Below are 27906 nucleotides of genomic sequence, written 5' to 3' on the forward strand. Positions count from 1 at the left end.
TATTTGGATTCAATTACAAATTCCCGCATAATTTATCTTATGCCAGTTTATCCAAATATAGTGTCAATCCATCTACATAATTAAAAGGAAACAGAATACAGGAAATCTACACTATTAAAAACTTTCTGGCGCGCAGGTAGTCGAGTGGTTAGAGTGAATGCCACAAAAGCAGTGGACCCCGGTTCAAATCCGGCCGGAGGACCTGTACTGCATGTCACACCCTCCATCTCTCCCCTTTGCAATCTATCCACTGTCAAAAAAAGGTGTCTATGCCTCAAAAAAATCTTTTAAATAAAATGCTCTAGGCCTAAATGCTCTATGAGTCCCTCATAGGATTGTCTTATACACATTTGAAATGTGGCCATGATTGATAGATTACGTAAAGAAACAGTTCACCGAAAAATGACAATCTATTCATGATCTACTTGCCTCCTCCACGCAGATGAAAAGTCGTGTGAAGTTTCTGAGCCTACAAAACATTTCTAGAGCTTGGTTTACACCCCAGTGTTACCCACACATTCATTTATTTGCAGCGGTCCGCCACAAAATCAACGTTATAAGGCACATATTTATTAGCTATTTTTGAAGCTGCACATTTCGTTCTCACTCACTCACAAAGACAGCATACCCGTCTGTCAATAGCATGATGTTATATGCTCCAATACAGTGGATGGTGGTGTGTTTTGTAGTCTGCCCAGAAAACGGGGGACGAGGAGGAGGACTATTTAACGCAGTTGGTTTGACCGTAACTTTCTCTGCCAAGAAGGAGGCTGGCTTCATCATCATTGAGATCAAGTCCTCACAAAGTCGTGGCCAAACCATGTAATTACATCATCATCTAACATTATTACATTAATAAAAGCCTCACAACCCTGCAAAATGACTCGTTTTCCTGTCAGAATTTGTCCAATAAAATTTGTAGAGTCTAGAAGAACCGCCAGTCTGATTCTGTGAAACACTGCACCCTCAACATGAGGTCAAGCTCATGCACCCACTCAAGAGTGCTAACACTTTTAGCTTAGCAAATGCAGTGAAGATTGCTGCTTTTAAAACACTGTACATGAGGTCTTCTTAAATCAATTTGAGTTCTTGGAGCTTCCGGAGAAATTGTGATGTGCTAGATGAGATGTATGGAACAATTTTCTTTTTCTATAGTTTTTTTATACTTTAAAAAGCAAAATATACTTCAGTTGTTCGAAGAATGCTGCAACCCTGTTTGGCATTGCTCTGTTGCTATGAAGTTTGAGAAATGTTTTGTGAACTACCAAACTTTATCTGAATTCTGGGGGAGAGTAGATAATGACTCATGATAATGATTTTCCTTTTTGTATGAAGTGTTCCTTAAATAATAACATAATTACACACTGGAATATAAACATATTCCTACTGTAAGTACAGAATAAAAATCTTAAAGTGATCCAAAAATAATAAACTGAATTAAAAAAAAAATCCAAAAGCAATACTACGGTATGCAATCAAATTCAATAATGGTCATATTAAAGGTAGCCTAATGCTACTATCTGGCTGATGTTGGCAAACTGGTGTTTTTCCAGCGTTTAGTTTATCACAGTTGGTCCATTTCTATGTACTATCTGACCTGCAACCGCACACAGCCACAGCCCTGTCCAACTAAAGCATCTATCACAGTGATAAAAGTGTGGTGTAACCTGGTGATTGACTTTTAAAGAACAAGGTGTCCACAGTGTCTAAATCCTGTGTGTCCCAGGAACGGCCCTCAATTCATCTCTTCTCTGACATCTCACTTTGTCTCAGGACACTGTGCAATGCCCCTGCTACACAAGGTGGACAGGAGCACTCACCACACCGCTATGTCAGCTATTTCAGGCTTTGTCAGACTCCTGTATATCTAAGACTGAAGATAGACTGAAATGGCTTTGGAGATTGAGATCTCAGAGTTCGTATCCATTATAAAGATTTCCGTTGCACCTGGCACTGACACCTGGATGATAAGATTGTAATTACACAAAGCAATGGGGGGGGGGGTTCAGTGTCATCATACACTTATCATCATTTTAAAAAATTGCGTCCGTCCAATTTTCCTTCGGACGACGGTACAAATTTATAGCAGGTCGGTTGGCTCGGGTACGGAATGCAATTTGTGCTACTGTGGGAAAACTGGTCGGATGGCGGGTTCAGGCGGGTGCAGGTTTGCAAAATAAGACCCATGCAGGACTCAGCTCTAAGTGACCATATTAATCATCTAGCTAATTATCAAGCTAAATATCCAACATGCTAGTTAACGTCAAAGACTGTGGTGGAAGACGACAGTAAAATATTTCCTTTCTCTAACACTGGATTTATTTATGCCAACGGACTTTTTGTGAATATACAATAACAAAATAATTGTTTCTGATACTCTTCAACTCACCGTACAGTCAGTCATAGACAACATTTTTGTCATTTTGTAACTAATTCATGGCTGCTTCGGAGCGGCACACAGACCCACCATCTATCACCGTGTGTGTGTGTTTGTGTGTGTGTGCGAGCGGAGGAGCCTTCGTGGGCGTGAAGCGCACTGCTCCAGGTCCGAAAACAGCTTTATATTATCTTTATTTTTTTTCACTAATACAGCCCTGAATTAGTGGTTCTGAAGTCATTAAAAGTAATGCCAAAAAAAAAGACTGACTGAAACGTCGGTATGCGCTGGAAAGGCAGAAATATTTTCTCACATTCCATATTTAGACTATGGGGGGCCGCCACAGTCTCGTCAATGTATGGGAAACACTGAATTTTTAAGGTGTGGCGGCTTTTATTTTGCCTTGGCGGTGCGCCACAGTCAATTACATGTAGGGGAAACCCTGGTGACTTGTTATAGGGTAAATGGTGTCTCTGTCTCTCCCACTTTGCCCCTGCAGCGGACTTGTTGCTGTTGAATAGTTAGTAATATTAGCTGGGCTTGCTAAGTTGTATGTCATCTTTTGCTGATGTTTGGCTGTATTAGCAAAGCTGTCCACTTGCTGGTTGTCGTATGCCAAGTTAGCCCATTTCGACAGGGGTTTAGCGGTTGGCATGTTATAGCCAGATGTTGTAGCTCTGGTTCAGGCTATGTTAGCTTGGCGTGTTGTTACTTTTGTTACCTTTGTTGATTTGAGTTGCATGCAATGCCTGGTCAAACATTTTCAAAACATAACATTTCTATGGCCTGCTGCGTTTTATTTGTAGTTAGCACGTGACATTGAATTATATGTCACATAGTTTTACAGACACCTGGGACTTGGATTTATGACAGCTGTGTTGCATTCAGACACAACATAATGTTGCTTTACAGACAAGATCTTACAAAAAATAAAATGGCAGCTAATGGTATGAAAGAGACAATTTTAAGATTTAACGACTTGTCATACAGTCCTGCGATGGCTAATTATTCCCTTCCTCTTGTGGGTTGCATATAGGCTAAGAAGAGGAGATATGTAGCCATGACTGCTCAAAGTCAGTATATTGTGGCTGGTTGACAGTCCTGGAAGAAGATAATTACCAAGCAAAGATGAGAATCATCTGCAGGAAGCACTGTTAGATCTTGCAACTCATGATGGAGAATAATTTTCTTATCTGTATAAGCTGACAGGTAAGAATGCAATGCAGCAAAGGTCCAAATGGTGCAAAGAAACCAATGAGGTTTTTTTTTCAAGATGGCATGTGACTGAGAGTCTACTAAGCTTTACAGGCGGAATGATGGTGACTCGTATACAGAAATTTGGGTAGCACATACCTGACGAATCTGGGACTTTCACTTTCAGATCTGTAAATGACAAAGACATCAATCAGGAGGGGTAGGGAACCAAAACTGAAAAACTGACCAACTTAAAACAAGCTTTGCAGCTGATTTGTAGCTGCTATATTTTGCCCAGATGGTAGGAACCTAAATCCAGTGACATGGCAAAGTGAAAATCATACTACTGGACTTCCAAGCAAGTCAAAATGAGACTTGAAACTACATCAACTGCACAGAATTACATTCGGCTTAATAACTGTCTCATACATAACTGACGGTAGTTCAGTCGAAAGCTTAGCTCCCATTTAAACTATTGAAACTCCCTTCTTTGCTTTTCCAGATCAGCAGGTCCAGGACAGTTAAATCCCAGTGGTCGACAGACAGTAAAGCCGACCATCAGAGGCAGGTCATCTGAAATTCAACACACAAGTTCCAACACACACACTTATTTTATAATCACGTCTTTACAACCAGCCTTAATTATGGTTTACTTTAAACTGGTCCTTGCCACTGTCAAATTACGCTTGTGATACCTCACAGCCATTTTAACCTACATCGAACCAAACCTGTTTCCCTCAGCTGCACTATTTCCTTTAATCCTAATCTATCTGAGAGGATTAATATAAAAATTTAAAAAAAAATTGTCAGATGCCCTTCTCTGCATATTTGTCACTAAGCGTTATGTTAAACTGGCATGTAAACATCACCTTAATACTTAGGAAATTGCAAGCTGAATGAAGCAAAATCAACTGTTTGGTTCTTCAACCTTGGGCTGATGTGTAGCCAGGCATGTTTGTAATGACAAATGCATGGCTGAGGGTCACCACAGCTTCTAAAGAATGTCATGTCATAGGCAGACAGCACATAATGGAACAGATCCTTTCAATCTACTGGAAAGATGAAGGAAATTTCCATTCTTGAAAGGGTACAGCTGAAACCCGGGGAAACTGTCTGTGATGTCCAACAACTTCACCTGGTCGATAAAATGACTGCAATATGTATGGGAAAGAGACACATCATTGATAGCAAAGAGAAAAAAGCTTGATAAAATGTTCGATAGTTACATGTATATGCATTACATGCAAACCAATGGAAAACCTATAAGAATACGCCCCCACTCATACACAGTCTGTCATATCCCTTGATAACGGAGCAACTATGAGTGACACATGAAGAGCCAATCATTTAACAGACAAATCCTACGTGTGCTCTCGTCATGTAACTGACAACAACAGAGGAGTGTGTAGTGAGGTATTATCATAGATCCAACTGCACTGCAGAGCAGCTCTACTCCGTCTGCAAAACTGTGAAGTCACACAGCGGTTGTGGTAATGTCTGCTTTTCTTGAGGTCTACAAACCCTCCCCCGCTATGACCCCTCTGGCCTCTGTCTCGGTCCTCTGCTGCTTGTCTTGGTGTCACTCATGCTCCGGAGCTCCTCTTCTGCAAGAGTGTCTCCTGGCTCATTCGGTAGAGCAATCGGACTATTTGCTCCGCCTATGCGCCCAGAGAAACTGCAGCTGTGACAGCTAAAGTGGTCAGCTGGACCACTGGGGCAACTATGGCTCCTAATCCTCTGCACCAGCTCCACTGCTGGCCAATTGTTTTACAAACCAATTGCGAGAAAAACAGAAGCACAAGTCCGTACCACCAGAGTGAGAAAATGACAGCAGGCAGAGAGGATTGTGAATAAAAAAGGACAAGACAGCTCCCCAGTATGACACTATTTTTATTTATATATGTATTATCCATATTGCCAAGGCCTACATGAACTTCATGTGGGAAAATCAAAGATTCTCTCTTCAATTTAGCAGACTAGTGCAGTACCCGTAAGAAAAGTGTATTCCTATAAAAAAGTGGGAGGTTAAGGAGCTTTTTCATGGATGGCCAAATGAGGCTGTGTTTGAAGGTGGGACGTCAGGGATATTTAGGTTTGTTGTGAAATCCGATATTCCAGGGTATAATTGGCTGTTTTTGACTATTAAGGGTCGACACTATTGTATTCCTAGGAATTCTTTCTTTCTTTCTTTCTTCTTTCTTTCTTCCGAGGAAGTCATACTCAAGGGCGAAAACTCACCAAACTTTACAGAAATGTCCGGCCCCATGCCAGATGGACTTAATTCCAAGGACATGTCAATATTCATACTCATTACAAATTATGAAGTCAATCACTCAGTTTTTTTTTAAAACCTGTAAAACTTATAAAATCTCCTCCCACAATTTTTGCTCAATTGTCACCAAACTTGCTAGAGAGCATCTTCAGACCGCCCTCCACAAAACTTGTTTATCTGATTTTTGATTTATCAAAAATTAAGCCTACAGTGCATCAAAATGTTTGACCGTAAACAGTACTGTAAACATGTACTATCAAATTCTTGCTAAATACATTTTCAATCTTCCTGAAAAAAATTGAGAATATTTTGGAGTCATGGTTGATGAAGTTTGGCAAATATCAGAATTTTATCTCAAAAACTGAATTTTTGAGAACATTTTGAATTCTGCTCTCATGGGAACAACTGGAGTCAATGTAAGACTGGCATTTTTAAACATCTGATTTTCTCTTATGAAGCAAAACACTTAGAGTTAAAAACAAATCGCCAACATTTCCATGCTGTCAAGATGCAATTTATGTATTATCAGATTTTTGTTTAGGTAACAGAATTTCTGACATTTTGACCATTTTTGAAATCTTCCTTGACAACAGCTGCCTGGACAGTGAGTCCCTGAGTCGACAAATGCAGCTACACAGCTGGTTTCACTTCCAGCCAATTGGCTCAGCGGGTTAGGAGCTGGTTCTTGGTGTCAAGGGTTGTGTGTTCGGGACCCAGCAAGGGTGATGATGGTGATGATGAGGATGATGACAAATCAAAATGTCAGATGTCCTCAATATGAAACACAAGACAATTGTCCTGATGGTGGCATCACAACAAGCCTCTAAATTAAATAAAAACAAATAGCTTGGACTGGACCATGGGTGAAAGCTAACTGAATTTTGCATAAAGGTCCAGTCTCATGCCAGATTACTTCAGCTGTAAACCCAAGCCAATAGTCCTGATGGTTGCGCTACAGCAAGCATCTTAAGTTAAAACTTTGAAAGTTCATAACAAATCAACCTGCTAGAACTTCACACTTTCATCAAACTGTAGCCCCAGTACTAAAGAAACTTTTGTACATTTAAACCTATTAAAAATGATGAAGTCCATCACTCTGTTTTTTTTTTAAACTCTAAAACGTATGAAGACCTCCCACAATTTTAGCCTACAGTGCATGAAAATGTTTGACTGTGAACACTACTGTAAACATATAGCCTACCTGCAAATAAATAGATAGATAAATAAATCTTCAATGTTCATGAAAATATTGAACATTTTTTAGAGTCATGGTAGATGATGTTTGACAAATATCAGAATTTTACCTAAAAAACTGAATTTTTGAGAACAGTTTGAATTCTGCTCTCATGTGAATAATTGCAGTCAATGCAAGCAGCATTTTTAAACATTAGTTATTCACTTATGGAGCAAATTAATCATTTTCAAAAACAAATTACCAACATCTCCATGCTGCAATATGTGTATTTTCAGATTTTTGTCTTGATAACTGAATTTTTTACAGTGGTTTCAAATCTGCCTGCACAACAGTGAATGGCTTAATCAATTTGTCAAGCCACTGTTATAATGCCACTTGCCAATTAGCTCAGAGCGATAGATGACAGTCTTTGGTTCCAGAAGTTGTGAGTTCAAGCCTCAAGTCGTCCAAAGTGAACATTGTTGTCAACTGTCTTGTCTTCCTATTCTCCTGTTTGTTGCTCAGAATTGCCTAATTTTGCCAAAAAATAGCCCGGACCAGACCCATCGCTGCGCAGCAGCTATAATTTTGATTTTGCCATTATATTTCATCTTAAAAGCTATTTACTTGGTGTCATTATTTTCACCACAACCTCACATGTGTGACTGTACAGTTATTTTTTTTATTTTGACATACTGTATTAACACAATGGACCTAAAATCACAAAAAAAAAAACATGAAATCCGAGTAGAAAAAGTTAGATTTTTTTACTGTGAAAACCACAAATATGTTTAACAAACCATTTTTTTTTTTTTTTTTTTTACTTATAATGCGAATATAAATTGTTATTTATCTAAATTTCTGCATACATTTAAAAAATGTACAAAGTTATATGTAACTATTTACATTTAAATGCAGGCAATGCTCAGGTCTGCCTGTGCTCCTTCCAGCTGAATGAAGAGCTGCACTGCCTGCTCCACATTCAGCTTCTCCTCATTAAACAAAAAAACGACTCCACTACTCACTAAACACACTACACCAAACACTACATAACACACTAACTACACACTCCAAACACGCTAAATGTCACAAATCTCTCAACTCTCACACACACCGACCGTCGTTGCATGTCAATCATCCGCCTAGGTCCCTCCCACAACTTCCTGTTCCTTAACAACCAAACTTGCTGCTTGGACACTTTCGTGACAAAAGCCCGTTTTTACCGTTTCTTCCTGCACCAGACACAAAGCAAACGTGACGGCAATGTTCGCGAAAAAGCGTGGCGGACATTATTTACCCTAGGTCCGGTTTTGGACGTGCCGGTGCTTCCGGTCCGTCGCCTCGGGAGGTGGGCCGTGTAGCTAGCGGCTAGCAGCTAGCCGCTAGCTACACACGAACATCCACAGATTCCGATTCCACTTTGTTGTCCGCGCGTCTCCGGATCTCCTCAGGTATAAATCGGCTCGTTTCTTAAGGTGGAGGGTCGCGGTGGGCTCTGCAGTGATTGGCTCTGGTGCGCACGTGACTGTAGTGGCTCCGGTGGACAATGCTCATGGAATTTGTAAAGCATTTATGAAATAATTTATTAACGGTATCATTGCAGTCCAAACAAATGCGAAATAGCACACCCTTGAACCACGCAGCAGCCATGTTGAAACTCTCAGGTCAGTCTGATCCTGATCCGCAGAGATATTCAAGGAACACACACATATACACACACACACACACAGACAGACGGACAGAGGTTACTTGTATTTATAGATAGATGCTGTACCATCTGAGTGTACCCAGCCAGCCAGATTGTCTTTCATAACCCACCGCATCTAGCTAACAGGGCTCTTGACTTTCCTCACTTCCCCTTCAGCAGGAAAGTGTCAGCTTCTTGGCCCCCAGTACTCAATACTCAACAAATGAGAGTGATCTATCAGCTGTATTGGATTCCACTCCATAGAGGTGGGTGAAAAAGACTCTTGCAGTGGTAGTGCTTTGACACCTTCATCCATGCTGTGTTTTTCCAGACAAAGTTACCCAAGTCTAACAGAGCCTTTACTAATAACATTATGGTACCCCGTCTGTACAAAGCTGCTTTGATAAGACACGTATGAACTTCAATATTCTACCCGCTCACTAATGTTTTTGGGTGAGACACAGAGCGAGCACAGTGAGGGGACTGCTTTGAGGGGGGGGGGGGGGGCATCAGAAGCAGCAAGGTAACCAAGAACTGACTGACAACAAGACGGCGTGCCCAAAGGAAATCACAAGCTGTCAGTGTGAGACCTTTGTCAAAAAAAATCAATGGCAGATCGTAAACAATAGGACTGCCAAGGGAAGGGCTCTGACTGGAAGTGTTGGACTCTATCAGCAGCAACAGCAGGAAAGAGGGACATGACACTCCCATTTAAACTAACTGACAACTGGCAAAAATGAAATAGTCACAAGCACCTGTTGCACAGATAAAACCATTGATGATATCATGTGAGGATGTGAGATATGTGAGATAGCTGAGCCTTCCACAGAAATTGCATCCAGTAACCGGCCACATCAAGATGGAAATGCTGAGCCAGGGTTATCAGTGTTGGGCAGTGATGGCGGCAGCTCCAGATGCATTAGGCCGTCAGTGAATGCAGACCACAGTGCTTAACCTAGTTACTGTACATTCTGTCATATCGAGAGAACTGCTGTATGATTATGAATGTATCCATATAATAACTGGAAGTAGATTATTTTTTTATTGAAATATATGGAGTCCCATAAGACGAAGGTGGACTGTTTCTCCATCAACTTTTTAAAAGACTTACAGTGATTCCTCACTGCAACTGATCCAACCACTTAGATTGATGGAAAAGACTGTGTGATGACATCATTGACACGTAATTAAGTGTATGGCTTCATATGAGGACTTTTAGCAACTTTTGCACTTGTGCTAGCTATTCTGAAGGTCACAAATCCAAATTGAGCCCTCACATTTCAGCAACAGCATGTTGACCATAGACCAAAGCAAACACCTCCCCTCTCCCTTCACGCCCACGTGCCCCGCCCTCTCTACCGCCACCATACTCAGCAGCAGCAGGTGAGGAAGTATCCCTTCCATAGGAGATAACAGTATATACTTACCCTTTTGTGATCCATGTCAAGCAATGATGTACATCAGTGGCGGCTGGTGACTGAAAAAATTGGGGAGGACAGGAGGAAAACCAGTCCACGGTGTCATGTTATTTTATACAAATCAACTACTTATCCCTACTTTCTTATATTCAATGAAAATTAAGCAATAAAACAATTAGGGCTGGGTATTGTTAAGAACCTGACAATTCGATTTGATTTCGATTCTTTAGCTAGCAATTCGATTCTATATTGATTCGATTCAATATTGATTTAAATGCTTCGACATCGATTCAGTAATAAGTAGTAATAAACAAATAATTCATTAGAGTACCTGTTGATCATTTTTTAATAAAAAAGTCATCTTAAATTATAACTCTTTCCTCCAGGAAGTTCTAGTTCGAATTGAAATGTAAACAAAGGCACACGATGTGTTTAGATATAAAATAGTGCAACCATAGTTAGGCTGAGAAAGTGCCATTGTTTCTGGGACTGCATGGCACATTTTTGTCCGACATAAACATAGACATGACCGTGGTCCCTCCGCCCTCCGGCTAGACGCGAGGGGGTAACACGTTGACACTCTGATTTCTCCGAAGTTTTTTTTCTTTCAGAAATTTGCTTATATTTCCTTTGAAACCGATTCCAATATCGCTGAAAACTCCATATTTCTTGTCCGAGCATGGCTGGCAGTGAAAGCTGTAAAATACATAGAAGTATTTTTTGTTTACGGTTGTATAAATGTGAGAATGAAATTTGGGAACTGTTATTGGACCAACCTGCTGTCAATCTTGTATTCTGGTTGCTGATTGGGAGGACATCCTCCCTTAGCGCGTCATTTTACGTGTCTTAGCCAATCATAGATCAGCATGAAAAAATCCTAAATGCATTGAGTGAATGGAAGGAGCTCCCTCCCACGGAAGACAGAAGCCCTCCGTCCTCCTCTAGCCCCCACCTTCCTGCTCCCTGCTCCTCTCACAGGCTGTTCTGTCTCCTCCGTCTGCAGCTGTCGCTGTTGAACCGTTTTAAGTGGATTTTCTTCCAAAGAAGAAACTTTTTTTTTTTTTTATGATATAATATATATATATAATATTTTATAAATGATACTGAGATTTGGTAATGATTTATTTCAACCAATTACTCTTTCTTTTAAAAAAAATTGATCTTCCTCTCAAAAATAGAGGAGGACCAACCTCCTCTGCCTCTATGGACGAGCCTCCTCTGATGTACATGCATTGGGCGACGAGAGGATGGACACCTTGGCTATTATTTGCTCCAAGGGAGGAAATTCAATGTTCACAGTTTGCATAATTCTGCTTAATGTTAAAATATCAAAGTGATGAGTTGTCGAAACTACTTACAGTAGTTGTATGGCATGTTTGAATAAAGGTGCAACTCATGGGCAAATACAGTATCATCATGTCATGTCATTCACACTGTGTCCGATGGCCGAGCAGCTGCATTTCACTCAACACACTCAGAACATATAACTAAGAGTTACAGCACCAGCAGCTGTGTTAAGTACTTGAAACAAACTATTACCACACTCATTTAAAACGTGACACATCCAGGCTTTGTGCACAGAGTCAGTGACGAGTTTCTGCCCTGACATTTTCAGTGGAAAAAACATTAACAGCAGGAAAATCAGGACAAAAGTTAAAGTGTACTGCAGCAGCTTGAATAAACAATTAGCCTACCTGCTGCAGTCATGCTCTCTGTTGTCACCTACAACAGTGTCCCGTGACAGGCTTTCACAGTGATAAATATGGAAGCCAATTACTGCCCCTTAAAGGACAAATTTGGAATAAATATTCCCATTCAGGCACTTGAATTAAGGTACTTAAACAAATGTCAATACACCCCTGCACATATTTACATACCAACAGTCCTGACATCTAGTGAGGCTGAAAACACCAGTTGTTTCACCTACCCCTGTAGCGATACAGTCACACAGATTTGTTGTCTGTAGAGTTTTTGAATTGTTCCTCAATCCAAATATACTGAAGGTAAATGAAATCCTCAAAGCACTGAAAAAGTAGAATTCAAACAGCAACAAATCTTTCCTGAATATAATATCCAATATAATAATATCAGTATATCTGTGTCTGATCAGATCAGAACTAACTCCGAGCCAAGTCTCTTGTTAAGCAGTTTATATTCTAGCAGAGGATGGGTGGTGTGTATAAATGCAGGATACAAAAAAGCAAATATGGTATCTTTCCTCGATTTTTACATGTTCTCTTTACCCTCAGAAGTCATTGGCGAAACGCTCAAATTTGTCAAAAAAAGTTCACAAGAGTTGACCCATGCAAAAAATGTGTGTAGATTGACCTCACCTATGCAAATATATCCAATAACAAGATGATGAATTTAAATGGGCTCCAGTCAAACCCTAGATGACTGATGACCATGTGGAAAATATAATAGAAAAATTACATTTATGTCGTTTAATGCATTTATTTAAGGAGCGTTACAGTTTTCAACCAATGTCTTCTTCAATGAAGAGTAACAAGAACGCCTTCGAAAACGGAGGTTGTTGCATTTTTTCCTGTACTTTTTAATGTTTTAGTCACCAGAAATGGCATGTATTCATTGCCTCGGTTACAGGGTGGAGGCCAAAATCTACAGACTAAATATAGGAAAAATAAAACCAAAAACCTGCACTTGTACTACAAAAGGGTGTGAATATTAGTTGTTTTTTTTTGTTATTCGGGGGAGCCAACCCTTCAAAGTGCAAGGGTCACAGGCATCAAAGAGAATTATTTCTGAGCGAATTCTTACTGAACCTCTTTCGGGGTAACTGTAACTGCTCTTCTAGTTACATGACTTAACAGGAAATACACTTAGTGGGCCCACCTCTCCTGAGCACAAATCATCAGTGTAGTCAACAGGAACATTCCTGCAGTATCCTCCTCCCTAATGGATGGATCCTCATCGTATGACCCTTTTTGTTCAAACTGAGAGAGGGAGCATTCAAAAGGGCAACTGTTAGAGAGCATGAAAGCACAGGATGTGACAGACAACGCCCACAACGCCTGACTAATTAAAGGGAAAAAGAGGAGATCAAGCCATGTTGCCACAGCAGATGTTTTTTAATGGGAGCAAATTAAACAGTTCTAGAGTTGTTTGATATGGTATAGTAACACAGTAAGTATATGTATAAAGGGGCAGCAACAGAATACTAATGCTAAGCACACAGGGTATATGTAAATACAGACATATGGCTTAAAGCTGCATTAGTTGAGTTTTTTTTTTTATGTATTGATATGAGCAGGTGCTGCAGAGGAAGCTATAAACACAAGGCTGACATTTTATTATTACAATAAAACAGCAAGCATGGAACAACGTAATATAATCCATTATGAATCAACTTTCTGGTAACCAGACAAATGTATATCAACCACTTAATAGCTCTATTTTGGTCACCACAAACTCCGAGGGGACACACTGTAAATTGTAAAATATGGCCAGAATTCAAAGGTGCCTCAAATATAGTGAGTAACATATCACCAGTGTGACTGACAACTCTCGACACTCTTTGCTAGCTATACTTGGCTGTAGCTGGTTACCCTTAGCTAGTAAGTTCATGACTCAGTTTACCATGGAGCCATTGGCCCTGGAGTTTGCCTCGGAACACAGGGGGAGTCACCACTGCAACAGGGCAAAGCTCAGGTAGCCTGAGTGGACACGGCTGAAAACCCGAACTGGGCATGAAAACAGCCCGAGAATGACGAAAGTCAGTTTGAAGACAGCAGCTCTGATCACGACTATGACTATGGGGATGAGAAGACATGACAGGCGAGGACAAGAGAGTCTGACATCAGCAGACAGTGAAAGCATGTAGAGTCAGAATACTTTTACATCTTATTCAGTAAATTTAGGATTTATTCGGACCTAACCACAACCGAATTTGGTGAGTTTTATTTTGTCAACATGGAGTTTGTGTAATGAGTGTAGTGTGTTTTTTGATAAGTTGAGAAGGCAATAAGTATTGTCTTATTTTTGGTATGAGAAACTTGAATTTAGAAGGGGTATGGTTATATTTATTTTTAATTAGCATGTAAATAACTTGAAATTTTAAGAGTCTATTTTGGTCATTTATTAAGCTTAAAGACTTATATATACAGTATATACAGTATCTCCCAGCTGAAACTTCAGGGGCTATCAGACAATTGCCTCTTGCCAGTGCAAAGTGGTCTCACGATACAGAACAGGATGGGGCTAACTGGTTAGCATGTTAACCTCAGTAGATGTCTCTGCAACACAGTGCATGGACATCTTTGACATAACGTCTGTTGATGATGTATTTTGTATCTTTTTTTAAATTCTGACAATCATGACAGTGCTAATATTACCTTAACCATCTTTATTCAACACTCTAATACACCTCTAGATGTGTTCTTAACTGATCTTTAATGGATTTCCAGATCCCTCTGTCGTGTTTTCCCGTAATAAATACCAACAGATGAGACTTTCAGGTTACCTCCATTTATTCAGCAGGACCCACAACAAGAAACCCTTCCCCAACTCCCCGTTTCCTTCTCAAACGTGTCCTTTAAAATAAAAGCACATGGTGAACATCTTCGATTCCACCACACCCTCCTTGTCTGAGACCAAACGAGACTGAGTAAAAATGTTTGTAAAAGACCAAGACGTTCAAAAAGTAGTTTTGAGATCACAACCAAGCTTGAGTACTACAACACCAATAGAAATCCCTCAACTTAATTTGCTACAGTAATTTAAGTCCACGAGTATATCATACTTTTATGTATCAGTACTACTGTCTAACTACTTGTTAGTTACAATGTAAGTTTATTGCTAGATCTTAGTGATTAGCTTGGTGAGAAAAAGTAGCTTTATTACCATTGAGAATGATATTCAAAACCATAAACATACAACATAAGACCAAAGCTGTACTAAAATCCACATCAGATCATCCAAGTTATCTCCTGTGATGCTTGAATATTTTTTTCTTGACCCAGGAATGGAAAGTAAGAACTTGACTGAACACTAATCACAAGAAAATATTTCTTAAACTTATGAGAAATACTCAGCAGATAAAGGCTAAATCACTGAAGATATTCTTTCACAATGACAAAAAAAAATCACTGCCCTGTATTTCAACTCACAAATCAATACATCCCATCCTAATGAACCAAAAGAAAAAAAACCTAATGAGGAATAAAATGTCTGTTTGTAGAAAAGCTGCAGTTCCAGTATATTACGGCAAATATGCCTCACTGACAATCAACTGGGTTCCAGCAGCTGTCAGTCCAATCATAGCAAGGATTAGTATAATTAACATTTTCTAGACCCAAAGAGTTTTTCAATCAAGTATAAAGTTTTAATAATCACAGATGAATGGGGCTGCAGGGAATTATGCATCGCACTTGTTCAAGCACTTTTCCACAGCACCATAACCTTCCTTCTGAACACGGACTTCATATGGGTGAAAATGAATATGGTGAAAAGTCTATTTTCTGTCGATTTCAGGCTACAATAAGACAGAACTCAAACCAAAAAACTAAATACAGTATTGCCTGACTTGATCCTGGGCCCAGCAGACAGTGTCACAAACTTGGAGCAAATGTGCAGAATTCCCAGTAGCTGCAAAGAAAATGGCAGGAATCCTGGAAATCTGTGGGGCCAAACGCAATCCAGGCATTCTGTCAGGAACCCGCAGGAGGCTGCAGCCAAACCAATTAAATGATATGAGCTTGGCAATAAATGGATTTTATTACATGACCTCAAGAAACCCACTGCAACCAAATTTAATCATCTCACAATACAGAGGTTATAGGAAACCTTCATGCCTTGACACATTTTAAAAACAGATTACAATTCCCATTACAATTTCAAATTGCCATTTCAAAGCTTTTTAAAAGGTTGAAGGTGTAAGCACTGAAGTGCCTCTCTAAATTTCAATAGCCCTCTCAGTTTCTTGTGTGCTTAAAACTGAGACTAGGAGGATGTAGTTCAGCTTCAAAAAGTCTGAAAAGCCAATAAAAGCGATTTCTCTCATATTCAATTTCTGTGTGCTGTTGCTCTTTTCCGTGCGAGTCCCATGGAGTGGAAAGAGGAAGCTTCCACTGGCCGCTGTATAGTTTATAGCAGGTTGTCTTGAGCCAAGTTTTCATTCTATTCCTTGTTCTTGTGTCAATTATAGCTGTAGTTGTTTAACCAAATTGGGTAATGGAATTAACCTTTTCATCTCCAAGGACATGCATCACAGCCAAGGGAGAAAAGCACGATGGGAGAGTCAGCTGTCTGCAGCAGCCCTGGAATCTACCCAACAGACCGGTTCATGTTGATGTGATTCCTGCTGGTCTCCAATAGGAGTCAATGAAAGTGTCAGGCAGCAACACATCACTTAGAGACATATTACAGTTATGTGATTACTTTATTCAGTAATTGAATAATTACAATTTGAAGTTAAGTAATTACATTTTGCTCCTAATCCCAGTAATGCTCTGTTAATTTCACATTTTGGAGGGCTGCTTGTTTGCTGTCCTAGGATTTGGCTCGAAGGTTGATATATTCGATTTCTGTGTGCTCACTGGAGAGACTGGTCCTGCTAGCTTCCACCAAATAGAAGGAGTAGGCCTTCTAAATTCTGTCTTACAAATACAGTATGGAAGGTGCATGTGTACAAAGAAAATCAGTATTCATGTAAACGAGCACACACCAATCAAAAATATTGATATAAATTAATTGTTGATAAATCCCACATGTGCAACACCACCATGTGTAGCTTGTGCACATTCTGGGTCATTAGCATTTGCAGACTGGAACAAGCAGGTGGCCAAAAACCCCAAGGTGGAGAGACGTTGTATGTACACAGGAATGGCTTTTAGTGTCTTACTCCAAGTCCAATATTCTGGTCAATATGTGTTTTGGGACGGATACCTACTCAGATGCCACTCTGTGCTCTCAACCAAACAGATTAGTGCACTGTGACATTTTTTACATGTTCCAAATACCTTGCACAGACGTCTTAGATTTCAACACCAAATAGGCTACGTCTGTTTCAAATGTGACACAGTTACTCACTGAGTAATTATAAATCAAAGAAAATACAGAACAAATGTATGTGCAGGTTGAGAGTATTAAAGCATGCTGTGACACTTGCAATAGGGGTGGGCGATACTGCAAATTTTGGTATGGATCCGATACCAAGTAATTACAGTGCCAGTATTGCTGATACCGATACCGATACCAATACTGATACTTTTTCTTTGAAAATTACTGATCATTGAATGATTTTGTACTTTTGCCTTTATTGAGTTGATCATGATTATGATCATAATAAAACACAGGACTAAGATTTTAGCCAATAAGAAAATAATATTTAACATAATTAAATCTATAACCTATCTAGATGAATCCTAAATAGGAAAACTAATGTTCCTTCAACAGCTACAAAAGGGTAATTATACTCTGCCATATTCATACTTCAGGAATGAGGTAGGCTATATATCTAAATATAAGCATATATTTTTGAGTTCCAGTAAAACAATTAAGATTTATTTCAACTGTCTGAATATATGATAATAGTTTAAGCACTCTGCTAATATTACATCGTTGACTACCAGTTACACTAACAACATTAATCAATGCTGGAAATAACTTTCACTTCTAGAAATTGCTACCTGGATATTGTTGAGGTTTTTGTTGAAAGGCCTCTGACAGTGACATCTGTCTCTGTGCCAGGGATCTGGTCCGGGTTTGGGGAGCTCCCCCCTCCTCCTCCTCCCTCCGTTTGCTTTGCAGCTCAGCATTAACTTTTGGGTGTGCTGCTTTTAAATGCGTATACAAGTTAGTGGTGTTACCACATTGCTTTCCTGCATACGTCACAGGTAGCATTTCATCTGTCTGAAACTGTGAAATAACTCCAAACAGCACTCCTCATCCTCTCCGCCATCATTAAGGGTCGCCATTCCGTCTCTGCTCTGGCAGGCAGCACGGGAGGGGAGGGGGAGGGGAGGGGCACAGTGAACCTGAGTGAGCGAAGTGAGAGAGGTGGAGAGGAGCGCTGCACATAAGAGAGACGCTGCGCTCACACAAACTCTGTGAAGAAAAACAAGTGATTTGCTAAAGTTATAGAAGAGAAACTACAACAAAAATAGCGATCTCATCAAGCTAGTATCGATCTGATATCAGTACTCACCTTGGTATCGATACTATCGATATTTGGATCGATCTGCCCACCCCTAACTTGCAATGCTTTCTGATTGCAGGTATTCTACCACTGGATGCAATGCACAAGCATGGTCAGAGATGCGCTCATATTTAGTGCATCTCTGACCATGCTTTACACACAATTCATAGTACGAGTACAAATTGATAAATTACACACTTTGTGAGGGAATGATGGTATGAACCCGTTAGACACACATCTGTGTGTATATACTGTTTACAAATGAAGGCCCCAGAGCATTGTATGCAGTCACTGGTGCTAGACTAAATGTTCCTTTTTTACAGAGAAATGGCAAAATTCATTAATAGTGTCTCAGCCAAATATGACCAGTGTGATTATATCATCATACTGTAATCAGAGTCATCTTATATTTGCTTTAATACTAGTAATGTTTACTTCCCTAAATACTAGTGGTTCTAGATTACTTACAGTATTAATCATTAATGAATTCCCTCTAGGCTTTTTTTTAATTTAGCCTACAGTAGTTTAGGCATTTGTCTGCATTTTGAAGGTGCCATATGGAAGAACTGACACCTGGTGAATTCATATACCTAACAAATAGGGTCAGCATATCACCAGAGTAACTGCTAACTGCTGCTGATTATTCATCCATGACTGCAGCTACTGTTCACTTGTAAGCTCAGTTAGTCATGTGGACTACCAGAGAAATGTTGGTGTTTACACCGCTAGCACTGGAGCTTTGGACAGCTAGCAGCTTTTATAAAGAAATGTATATTTAATACTAATTTGTTTTCATAGTTGTTTCATGGTTCTGTAAATTTGATTTACAGACTGAAAAACTTGTTCTACTGCAAAATTGTGCTGTATTCTAACAATCCGGTTTTTTGCCAGTTTATGTGAGTTACAGTCTGTGTGTTCGTAAAAGAGGAACTATGCCAAGACTTTCTGCACTTTTTGTTCAATGTTTCATCTCAATTGTGTCAAATTCTGTGAAACAGACACAAAACTGCAGTGAATAAATAGAGAAATCCTGCACTTTACCCTTTTAGGGGCATTTTGTACTATTCAGTTAGACAGATATCATGATGTATCGTTATATGATTGTCTTGCAATATACCGATTAGCAAAGAATCGCTGTATCATGATATTATCAGTATCGTAGGCCATATACCCTGTATCGTATCGTGAGGTACCCTGTGATTCCCACCCTTAATATTGCACCTTTAACTGATGATCCTGCCATTGAAAAAAAAAGTTGCTGGTGACTTGTTTTGATACATATCTTTTCAGTGGCTTTTCAACTGCCATTACCGGGGAAAGTAGATTGTTGTAAAACCCTCCGATCAATCATTAGTTGATACAAGGACATGTTCCCTCACTGGTTTCCCACTTACAAACAACTGCTAATTGTTGTGGATGGAGCACTTTCTCAAGGTGGAGGAGCCTGCAAACAGGATTTCAGTGGTGCCATCAGTCCCTACATTACGCTCATATTCTATAGAGAACGCATTTATGCTTCTCATATAGTCTATGTATGACACTTAAGAAAATATAGAAGATCTCAAATGGCAATTATACATACAGCACTGTGCATATACAAACAGACATATACCCTGGATACACACACACACACACACACACACACACACACACACACACACAGGCATCATAATTGAATTTCAGTGCTTTTTCTTACAGATAATATAAATACAGACCACAGGCTTTCTACAAACAATACTGGGAATCCTTCAGTGTCGAACATTCAACAAATCTATTCTAAAGTGAGGAGACATGCCAGATTCTTGACCATAAAAAATAATTAGTTCTTTTGTGCATTTCCAAAATGACTCATGAAATTAACTGAAAATTGTGAGAGACAATGAATGCTGGTGGAGGAAGACTGATGCACAGCAGAAGTAAATAGTATATTTGTTGGCAGGTAATGTACAATATTAGTCTCACACCGGACTCAATGCGCTATCTGCATGATGGAATAAATGAGCCCTTAGTCTTGTTTGAAGATACTATCATTCCTCCTGTGAGTAGACAACCAAACAGCATCATAGGCAGTCTGCCAGAACATAGTGTAGCTGTGTGTATGTGTGTGTGCCTAAGAGGAGGTGAGGGAGCGCAAACCAGAGCTGTAGAGAAAATTGCATTTAGTGGCTGTACTCAAGCTGAACTTTGTGGGTCTGGGCCAGACAAATATGTATACACAGTGAATGACTTATGCACTCTGATTCTCCTGTGTCAAGTAGAGACCACTTCACGTGCACTCCTGCAGGCCTGATTGGCCCCATTAGTACCAGCTCTCTGTGTATGTATAGTCAGAGCTCAGATACTTCTGACTTCTAAATTGCTGAGTGAGGTGCAAGCAAAAGGCAGTCTAGCAATTGAGACATATCAGGATATTGGCATCAAATTGGTAAAATTTGGCATTATTCCCTTCTGGCATGGTTAAAAACCAATGAGACAACGCAACAAGGAACCGGAGTGTCTCCATGATATGAGGGCAGCTGCCACAAAGGAAGACACCAGCACGCAGAAGCCTTCTCTAATGTCAAGTGGATTTCTATTGATTTGCTGGCATATGACCTCAGCATGTGACAAACATCGGAGAGAATCATTCTGCATTTAAGGACATCACAGTAAAAGTCACAATAGGGTACATTTCTGAAAATGGTCCTTTCGTTAATTTTCAACTATTTTGCTTTAATTTGACTTTTTTACTGTTGCAAATTTTCTTCAACTTGGTTTTGCTTTTTCCTTTAAAATAAAAACAAAAAAATGTTTTTCACTTAACTCTAGAGCAGGGGTGCCAAAACATTTTTCCTGGGTGGGCCAAAATTCATAGTGGACCTATTTTATTGTATTAAGCAAAATGGTACACTGTGGTGCCTCTTGTAAAACTGTGGAAATCCTCCGCCAAATCTTTGGCTGCCGTTTCAATTAGGATTAAGTGACTTTGAGCTGATAATAAGGGTGCTCTGATTGATGGGAGACTGATCATTATCAGCCGATATTTGTTGTAATGTTGGTTTTCTGTCCAGATGTGCAACAGAATGTGACAGTTACCACGAATTTAAAAACTTGTATCCCTTAAGTAAGTCTTCATTAATGCAGTAAAGTCTAGAAAAAGCATTCACCAAAATTAACCATTTAACAGTAATTTTTATGAACCCTGTAAATTGGAAGCAATCCCACTACTATTAAACATTTCATGATTTGTTCCAAATTTAAAAAGATGAAGACTACATAAAAAAACAAAAATAAATGCAACTATCATAGTATTACGTTAAAAGCACACATTTTCAGAAAGGATATTAATAAATGGTTACTTATGGTTAGGTGATGCTTATTTAGTATCCCTGTGCATTTCTGATGTCTTACTTAGAGAACACATGTTTTCAACTTCACAAGGTAAGAAGGAGCATTAATAAATGGTTAGTTGCATCCAAGGGAAATGATATCCGACACATTAGTTAACTGTTAGTTAATGGGTATTAGTGCATTAGAGTAATAATCTTGAAGATGTTCATGTAAATGTTAGGTCACTATATCACCGAGTGAGGTAACATGATGATTGAGCCTATGGCCCACTGATGAAAGCCCTTGTATTTGCTGTGACACCAAAGATGTACACTGGGTGTCGGTGGTGACATTCCCCAAAAATATCACAGTTACACGTTCATCCAGCAGTGTTTGGTCAGTCGGTTGACTGGAATAAGTTGGCCTGATGTTATACAATGAATAAGTATGTATTAAGGTTGAGCTCATGGCTGACAGCCATGCACTACACACCCCTGACCATCGTAACATTGTGATTTAAAAGGCTCCCCACCAGAGAGCACAATTAAGTGGTGTGTCCCCTCAGAGTTACCGTAGGGCAAGAGTTGTTGTTTGTGATATGAGGGGAGAGGAAATGGTAAGAGTGTGGTGCTGCTGACATTACGTCTCCCATGTCATGTTTATTATTTTCTTATTAAACCAGCTCAGTTAGGCAAATCCAAGACACCACAAATTGTGCCAGCAGTGTTCCGTCCGCTGTTTCCCTTAATCATGCCGTTTTTTACACAGTTTTCAAAGCTTAGCTTCCTTGGCTATTCGGCCAATGTTGTTCTATGCATATGAGGCTGAATAAAGCGCTGCGGCTCCTAAAGAGGCGTGACGGTACACGTCATGTTGATGACGACGGTGTTTCCCAGGTGTTCCCCTTGTCTATCATAACCCGCGGACAGTTTATAATCATATGGATGCTGTTATAATGTGTAGTGATTGAGATCCTGACCCACCAAACATCCTGGAAAGTGACGGAGTTAAGTTTTTCGCGTTAAATTACATAATTATACATAATCCCCATCAGTAAACAGGATGCTGTCTGACTCTGTCACTCGCGGGGACGGAGGCTGTTTTCTGGGGTAAAGTTCTCTGAAGTCTCGGTCCGGAGGGCTGACAGTCGCGGTGATTAATTTTCGTCAGTGAGTTAAAGTTTTTTGCCGGTGACAAACGCTGTTGTTTGAGCAGAAATGTGAGGAAAAGTTGGTAGGACAGACGGGAGGACAGGCGGAGGACAGACGCTTCTCTACATACAGCTGTGGTATTTGTTTTCCTTATATAAGTTGCTAAAGACAGTTACAGTTACTACGTTACTGATGTTCGGTCCTGTAACGTTGCTTTGTGGGACATTTCTCTGTATTTAGTTGAGTGAAGGACCTGTGCAGTTATCAGACTGTCAGACCGACACGCCCTCGCTCCATGCCTCCGGATTATCCGTTCACACTGGGACGGCTCACCAATAATGCGGCCCTGATACTACCTCCAGAGGCGGATCAGCGCCGGAGCGAAATTTCCCCCCTCTCCGCATCTAAAACTTTCACACAGAGGAGGGTGCGGAGAATTGGCGTAGGATCCCCGCATGCAAACGGCAGTGTGAAAGAGGCTAGTGGTTAACTAGTACGCGACTGCTGCCTTACAACAACATGTTGTGTTGTTATGGAAACGGGACAAATTAAGCCTTATGTCGGCCTAGCTTTTGCCCACAAGCCCCATTTCGGGTATGGAAGTATAAAGCAATGTGGGAAGTTTTGGTTTTACTTGCTCAGGTTTAAGATATTGTTTTTATCTGTGAGATTTATGTCACCAAACAAATACAATGGAGGTAGTTTGATCTTGTTCTGTGGTACTCATGGCACGGATAAATGACAGAAAACTGAAATTTTTACAGAAATATCTATTTCCCAAAAAAGTGTCCCTGACTCCTGATAAATCTCATGATAAATGTGATCTTAACCTCTGACAAATGGCAGAGAAAACTGTTTTGTTCACCTACAGCCCTGGGGTGGCAGAAATTCCAGAGATGGATATCATAAACCCTGGACAAATGGAACCAAATATCTGCAAATTACTACAAATCTGTGTACCTCAGACCAAAACATTTGCTCAAATCCTAGCCTTCTCTAAACCTTTGGACCGCATCGCACAGCCTCACGGTGTGAAGTGGAGCTTTCAACTGCATCTCATGATCTTGCTCATAGTGAGCAACAGAGTCTAGTCCACACAGAAAAGGTTCTTGCAGTGAGGTGACAGTTGTATCCATTGAGCCAATATGTTGCCCATCTTTTCAATGAACTTTTATAAGAGTCATTCTCAAAATAATGATCAGGAAGGACATTCCTGTCCGAAAAGTATTTTGCCAGGAGCAGCTTTTTAAACTTTTCGAATGCATTCTTTTATTGTCTTTTAATTGTATACCAAGAGTGAGTTATGTTGTACAATGAGAGTGAGGAGCCCTATTTAGCCTGTAGTCATATGGAAAACATGTCGTCATCCAAGACTTATATTTGGATGATAACAGTGTTGTTGCTGCACACTGTGAATACCATTTTCTCTGCAGGAATATGAGTTGATCATCTAGGCTTTGCATGGGGGGACGCTGGACTAGCAGTCCAAAGCTATACAGAAGTTCATCGGGGTAAAACAGCACAGTCACTGGCATCAGTTATTCTACTTTATGGCTGAGTGCAGGGAGGATGGCTGCCCGACCTGGTGCTTAAGAACGGATAGCAGTTGTCATGAAATAATAAGAATGTGCTTGTGTGTGACCAGGCAGTTATTGACCTGGAATGTCAGTGCCTACAAAGAGAACCATACAGTAACACAGCCAGTTACATTTTTATACTTATATTTTGTAAAGGATCATGCTCTGAACTTTGCAGGACGTTAAAACCAGTATGTACTGTCAAAAAAGGTTGTCACTGAGCGGAAACAGATTCAGAAAAAGCAGCATTTAAATTGAAAATATACTTCACAGCACATTCAATACATCTTATGGAATTGCAGATTTGTTTGAAGTGTGCAGTAAATCCACACAAGTTCTCAACTTCTGTGAACTTGTGAATTTTCGCCGTTGATCAACCACAAGTCATTCTGAAAGCTCTACCTCTGAAGGGATGGAAAGACAGAAAGCACCAAATGGAAACGCTTTCATAGCTCATTTGCTGTGGTGCGACGTGCAGGGTGTCAAACTTTTTGTCACATGACTTTCAGTACAAACTGTCCGTGTGGTGGAGATCATTCAATTATTAATTTTTAATTAGTTCTCCAATGTAACGTGCATTAACTCAGCAGTAACAACACACAACATGCTCTCTACTCTCTCTGCCAGTTAACAAATTATTGATCAATAGAAATGACTTGCTGTTCTGTACATTTTTGTAAAATGCGTACAATTGTGGACAAAATGACAATACAAAAATGTGGGGATGAATACAGCAGTTGTAACTAAGGGCTAGCCCAGCCTCCTAGCAAGTTAGCAGTTAAGAGCAAAAGCAGTTCACCAAAAAGCCCTGCAAATATAGTCACTAAGCAAAGGGAGCTGATTGAGTTCAGTGATCCACTTTCTTGTGTGGTTATGCCTTAATGCTGTAAAAAATGACTATGATGACAGTCATTATAGTCATTAAATAACTATAATGACAGAAACAGAGCAAGTATTTTATGGAAAAAATGATGTGAACCATATAGTCACAAATGTCTGCAGCACCTAATAACTGAGACAACGAGAAAATCTTCACAGACTGTCTGTCAGCTTCTTTCAATAAATAGTATGATCATTGCATTTTCAACAGTTATTCATGTTAATGGTGGACAGAATAGTGAATGAGCACTCAATTTGCTGTGTTATTGAACCGTTTCAAACCCAGCCATTACCCCTGTAAGTGCAAAGATAGGAACACTTTTCTTAGAGGATGGGGATTTAAGTATTTTCTGCTATGTATCCTGTCAACTAAACAGTTGTTTATAAATAACAGCCAACTGATTATTGGGGTTTTATACTTTGATCAACTTTTACCCTTATTTTGTATCAGTGAAACACTGAAAGAAAGCCTATAATGTCACACATTGTGATATTGATATCTTGTAGTGAGCCCAGGCTATCCTGGGATACCCAAACTTAAAGAGCCTTGACAACAAAGCTGACTGTTGGCCACCATAAGGATTTCTTTGAGGGTCCGTGACATCATCTGTAGTTTTTCTGGGGTACGCTGTTGGCAGTCTTGTGCTTGCTTATAGTCGTATCAGCATTGTTCAACCAAATCAGCATGTCGACTGTGAATAGGCATTTGAAGCAGTGTGTAAGACAGAGCTGCTCTCTGAATGTTCAGCCAGTTGAAGTCACTGATTTCAACCTTTAAGATCCACACATTCCTCTCTTCTTCCGTAGTAAAAAGACAGCATGCTGACAGCAAGTCTGTGCAAACCGAAACCTTACACTGTCAGCTTCAAGTGGCATTCTGTTTTTGGTTGTTGTTCCTGTCAGATATATTTTTTGAATTAAAAATACATAATACGGAAAATAATTTTCTCTCACTCTGGAGTAAATGGCAATCATGTTTGAGGTCAGTTGAATGAATCATCATCCGACTCTGAATTCCCTTTAGCTCGATGGAGCCTAGACACTCATTGTCTCAGTTTTCTGGCTGACAATCTCTTACAGAACACCTCAATATCCCCTATATTTCTTAAAAGGAGTCATTGGAGACCAAAAAAGGGGAGTGAATACCTGACTAACATGCTTCTTTGCATCAGGCATTATTGTTATTACACATTGACGCTTTTCCTGTGGGTTTGACCTGAATCTCTAAACGGTCTTGTTGAACTGGACTTGTTGACCTTTTTGTATAATGTCCCTTGATTTTAGGACAGTGCAATAATCCTAAACATACAGTATGTGGACATCAAAGAGTTTTCCTATGGACCAAAATAATGTTTCTCAGTGTGCAGGTGCACCTCATTAATTTCCTTGAGCAGTGTATAAAGGAAACGAAATTGTGACCCTGACAGCTGTTAGGTACCAGGATGAAATCCTAAGAGCAATTGTCAGGCTGTACTCTGGTGCAGTGGGCCCTGGGTTCCTCCTGGTGCAGGACGATCCCGGCCTCATGTTGCCAGAGTGTGTAGGCAGCTCCTGGATGACCAATAGATTGATGCCATTGACTGGCCCTCTCGTTCCCCTGACCTTAATCCTTAATCATCTATGGGACGTAATGTATCGGTGCATCCCACGCTCCCAAGTAGCTCGACAGACTGCCCAGGTGCTCATTGATGCCCTGATCCGATGTGGGAGGACATGCCCCAGGTCATCAGGAGCATGCCCAGACGTTGCCAGGAGTGTATACAGACACAGGGGGCCATGCACACTGCTGAATCACATTATGAGTTTGATCAGCCTGTGATTTGAGTTTTTTTACTTTGATTTTCGGTGTGATTCTGAATCCAGCTCTCAATCAGGGCGGTTACAACATTTCGTTGACAACAAATTATACACTGTACATCAGTAAAGATATTCAACTTGAATCATTTGTTCATCAAGATCTGACTCAAACGTTGCCTTCATATTCGTGAGCAGTGTATTTACTGAATATACTGTAGTTGCACTATCACATTACTCAGAAAAAAAGCTATAACGTACTGTGAGCACATAGAGAAGAGATAAGCCATTTAATAGCATGATATTAATGGTTACAGCATTTTAAGTGCCTGTGTCATAATAAAAGCCTGTGGCAGAATTTCTACAGCATATTGTGAGCATGATTTGAGGTGTGAACACTAATGCATTCAAGCCCTTAGGGGAGTATTTAATATGTGCCAGCATACTGCACAGATATTATTCCTCATTACATCTGTGACTATGGGGAAGTCATAACCACATGAAAAAAAAGGAAAGAAGTGCACCGCTAACGGCTGCAACATTAAAGAACATGGATTATAAAAGAGGACGGCTGATCTAAATCTATCATCGCTGTAGCCCACAGATGACAGCATCAAACATATCAACATCAGTCTGCCAGTGGAACGGCAGCAGCTTCACACAGAGGAATGTGCACGAGACATCAATTATCTTCTAGGTCTATTTTAAGGCGTTTTGTACAAACTGGCCGCTGATGTTGCCAAAGAGCAGCGATGTTTGCAGCTACTGAATTCTGTTGTTGACATTTTTTCACCATGTGTCACGATGCACGCTTCCTTTCTCCAACTGCATGTGTCAGCAGCCATTATGCACGACAGAAATGTTCATCTGAGAGGATATGCATCTGAGCGAATATTTGATGGCTGTTACACATAGCAGG

The 27906-nt window shown here is 40.0% G+C and overlaps 1 protein-coding gene across 7 annotated transcripts in view; it reads right to left on the minus strand.

Moving 5' to 3' along the window:
* The window catches only part of iqsec1b (IQ motif and Sec7 domain ArfGEF 1b), a 233083-nt gene that overhangs the window by 165086 nt on the left and 40091 nt on the right, over positions 1–27906 (minus strand). For 4 of the 7 annotated variants that reach the window (XM_030420300.1, XM_030420305.1, XM_030420302.1 and 1 more), the window contains exon 2: positions 3731–3760. The exons of the other annotated variants lie outside the window; for them this stretch is intronic. In XM_030420300.1, coding sequence (XP_030276160.1) covers positions 3731–3760 — 30 coding nt within the window. The remainder of the gene's footprint in view (positions 1–3730; positions 3761–27906) is intronic. 7 annotated transcript variants of the gene reach the window in all.

Source organism: Sparus aurata, chromosome 6 (genome assembly GCF_900880675.1).
Source record: "Sparus aurata chromosome 6, fSpaAur1.1, whole genome shotgun sequence".
NCBI classification, from domain to species: Eukaryota; Metazoa; Chordata; class Actinopteri; order Spariformes; family Sparidae; genus Sparus; species Sparus aurata.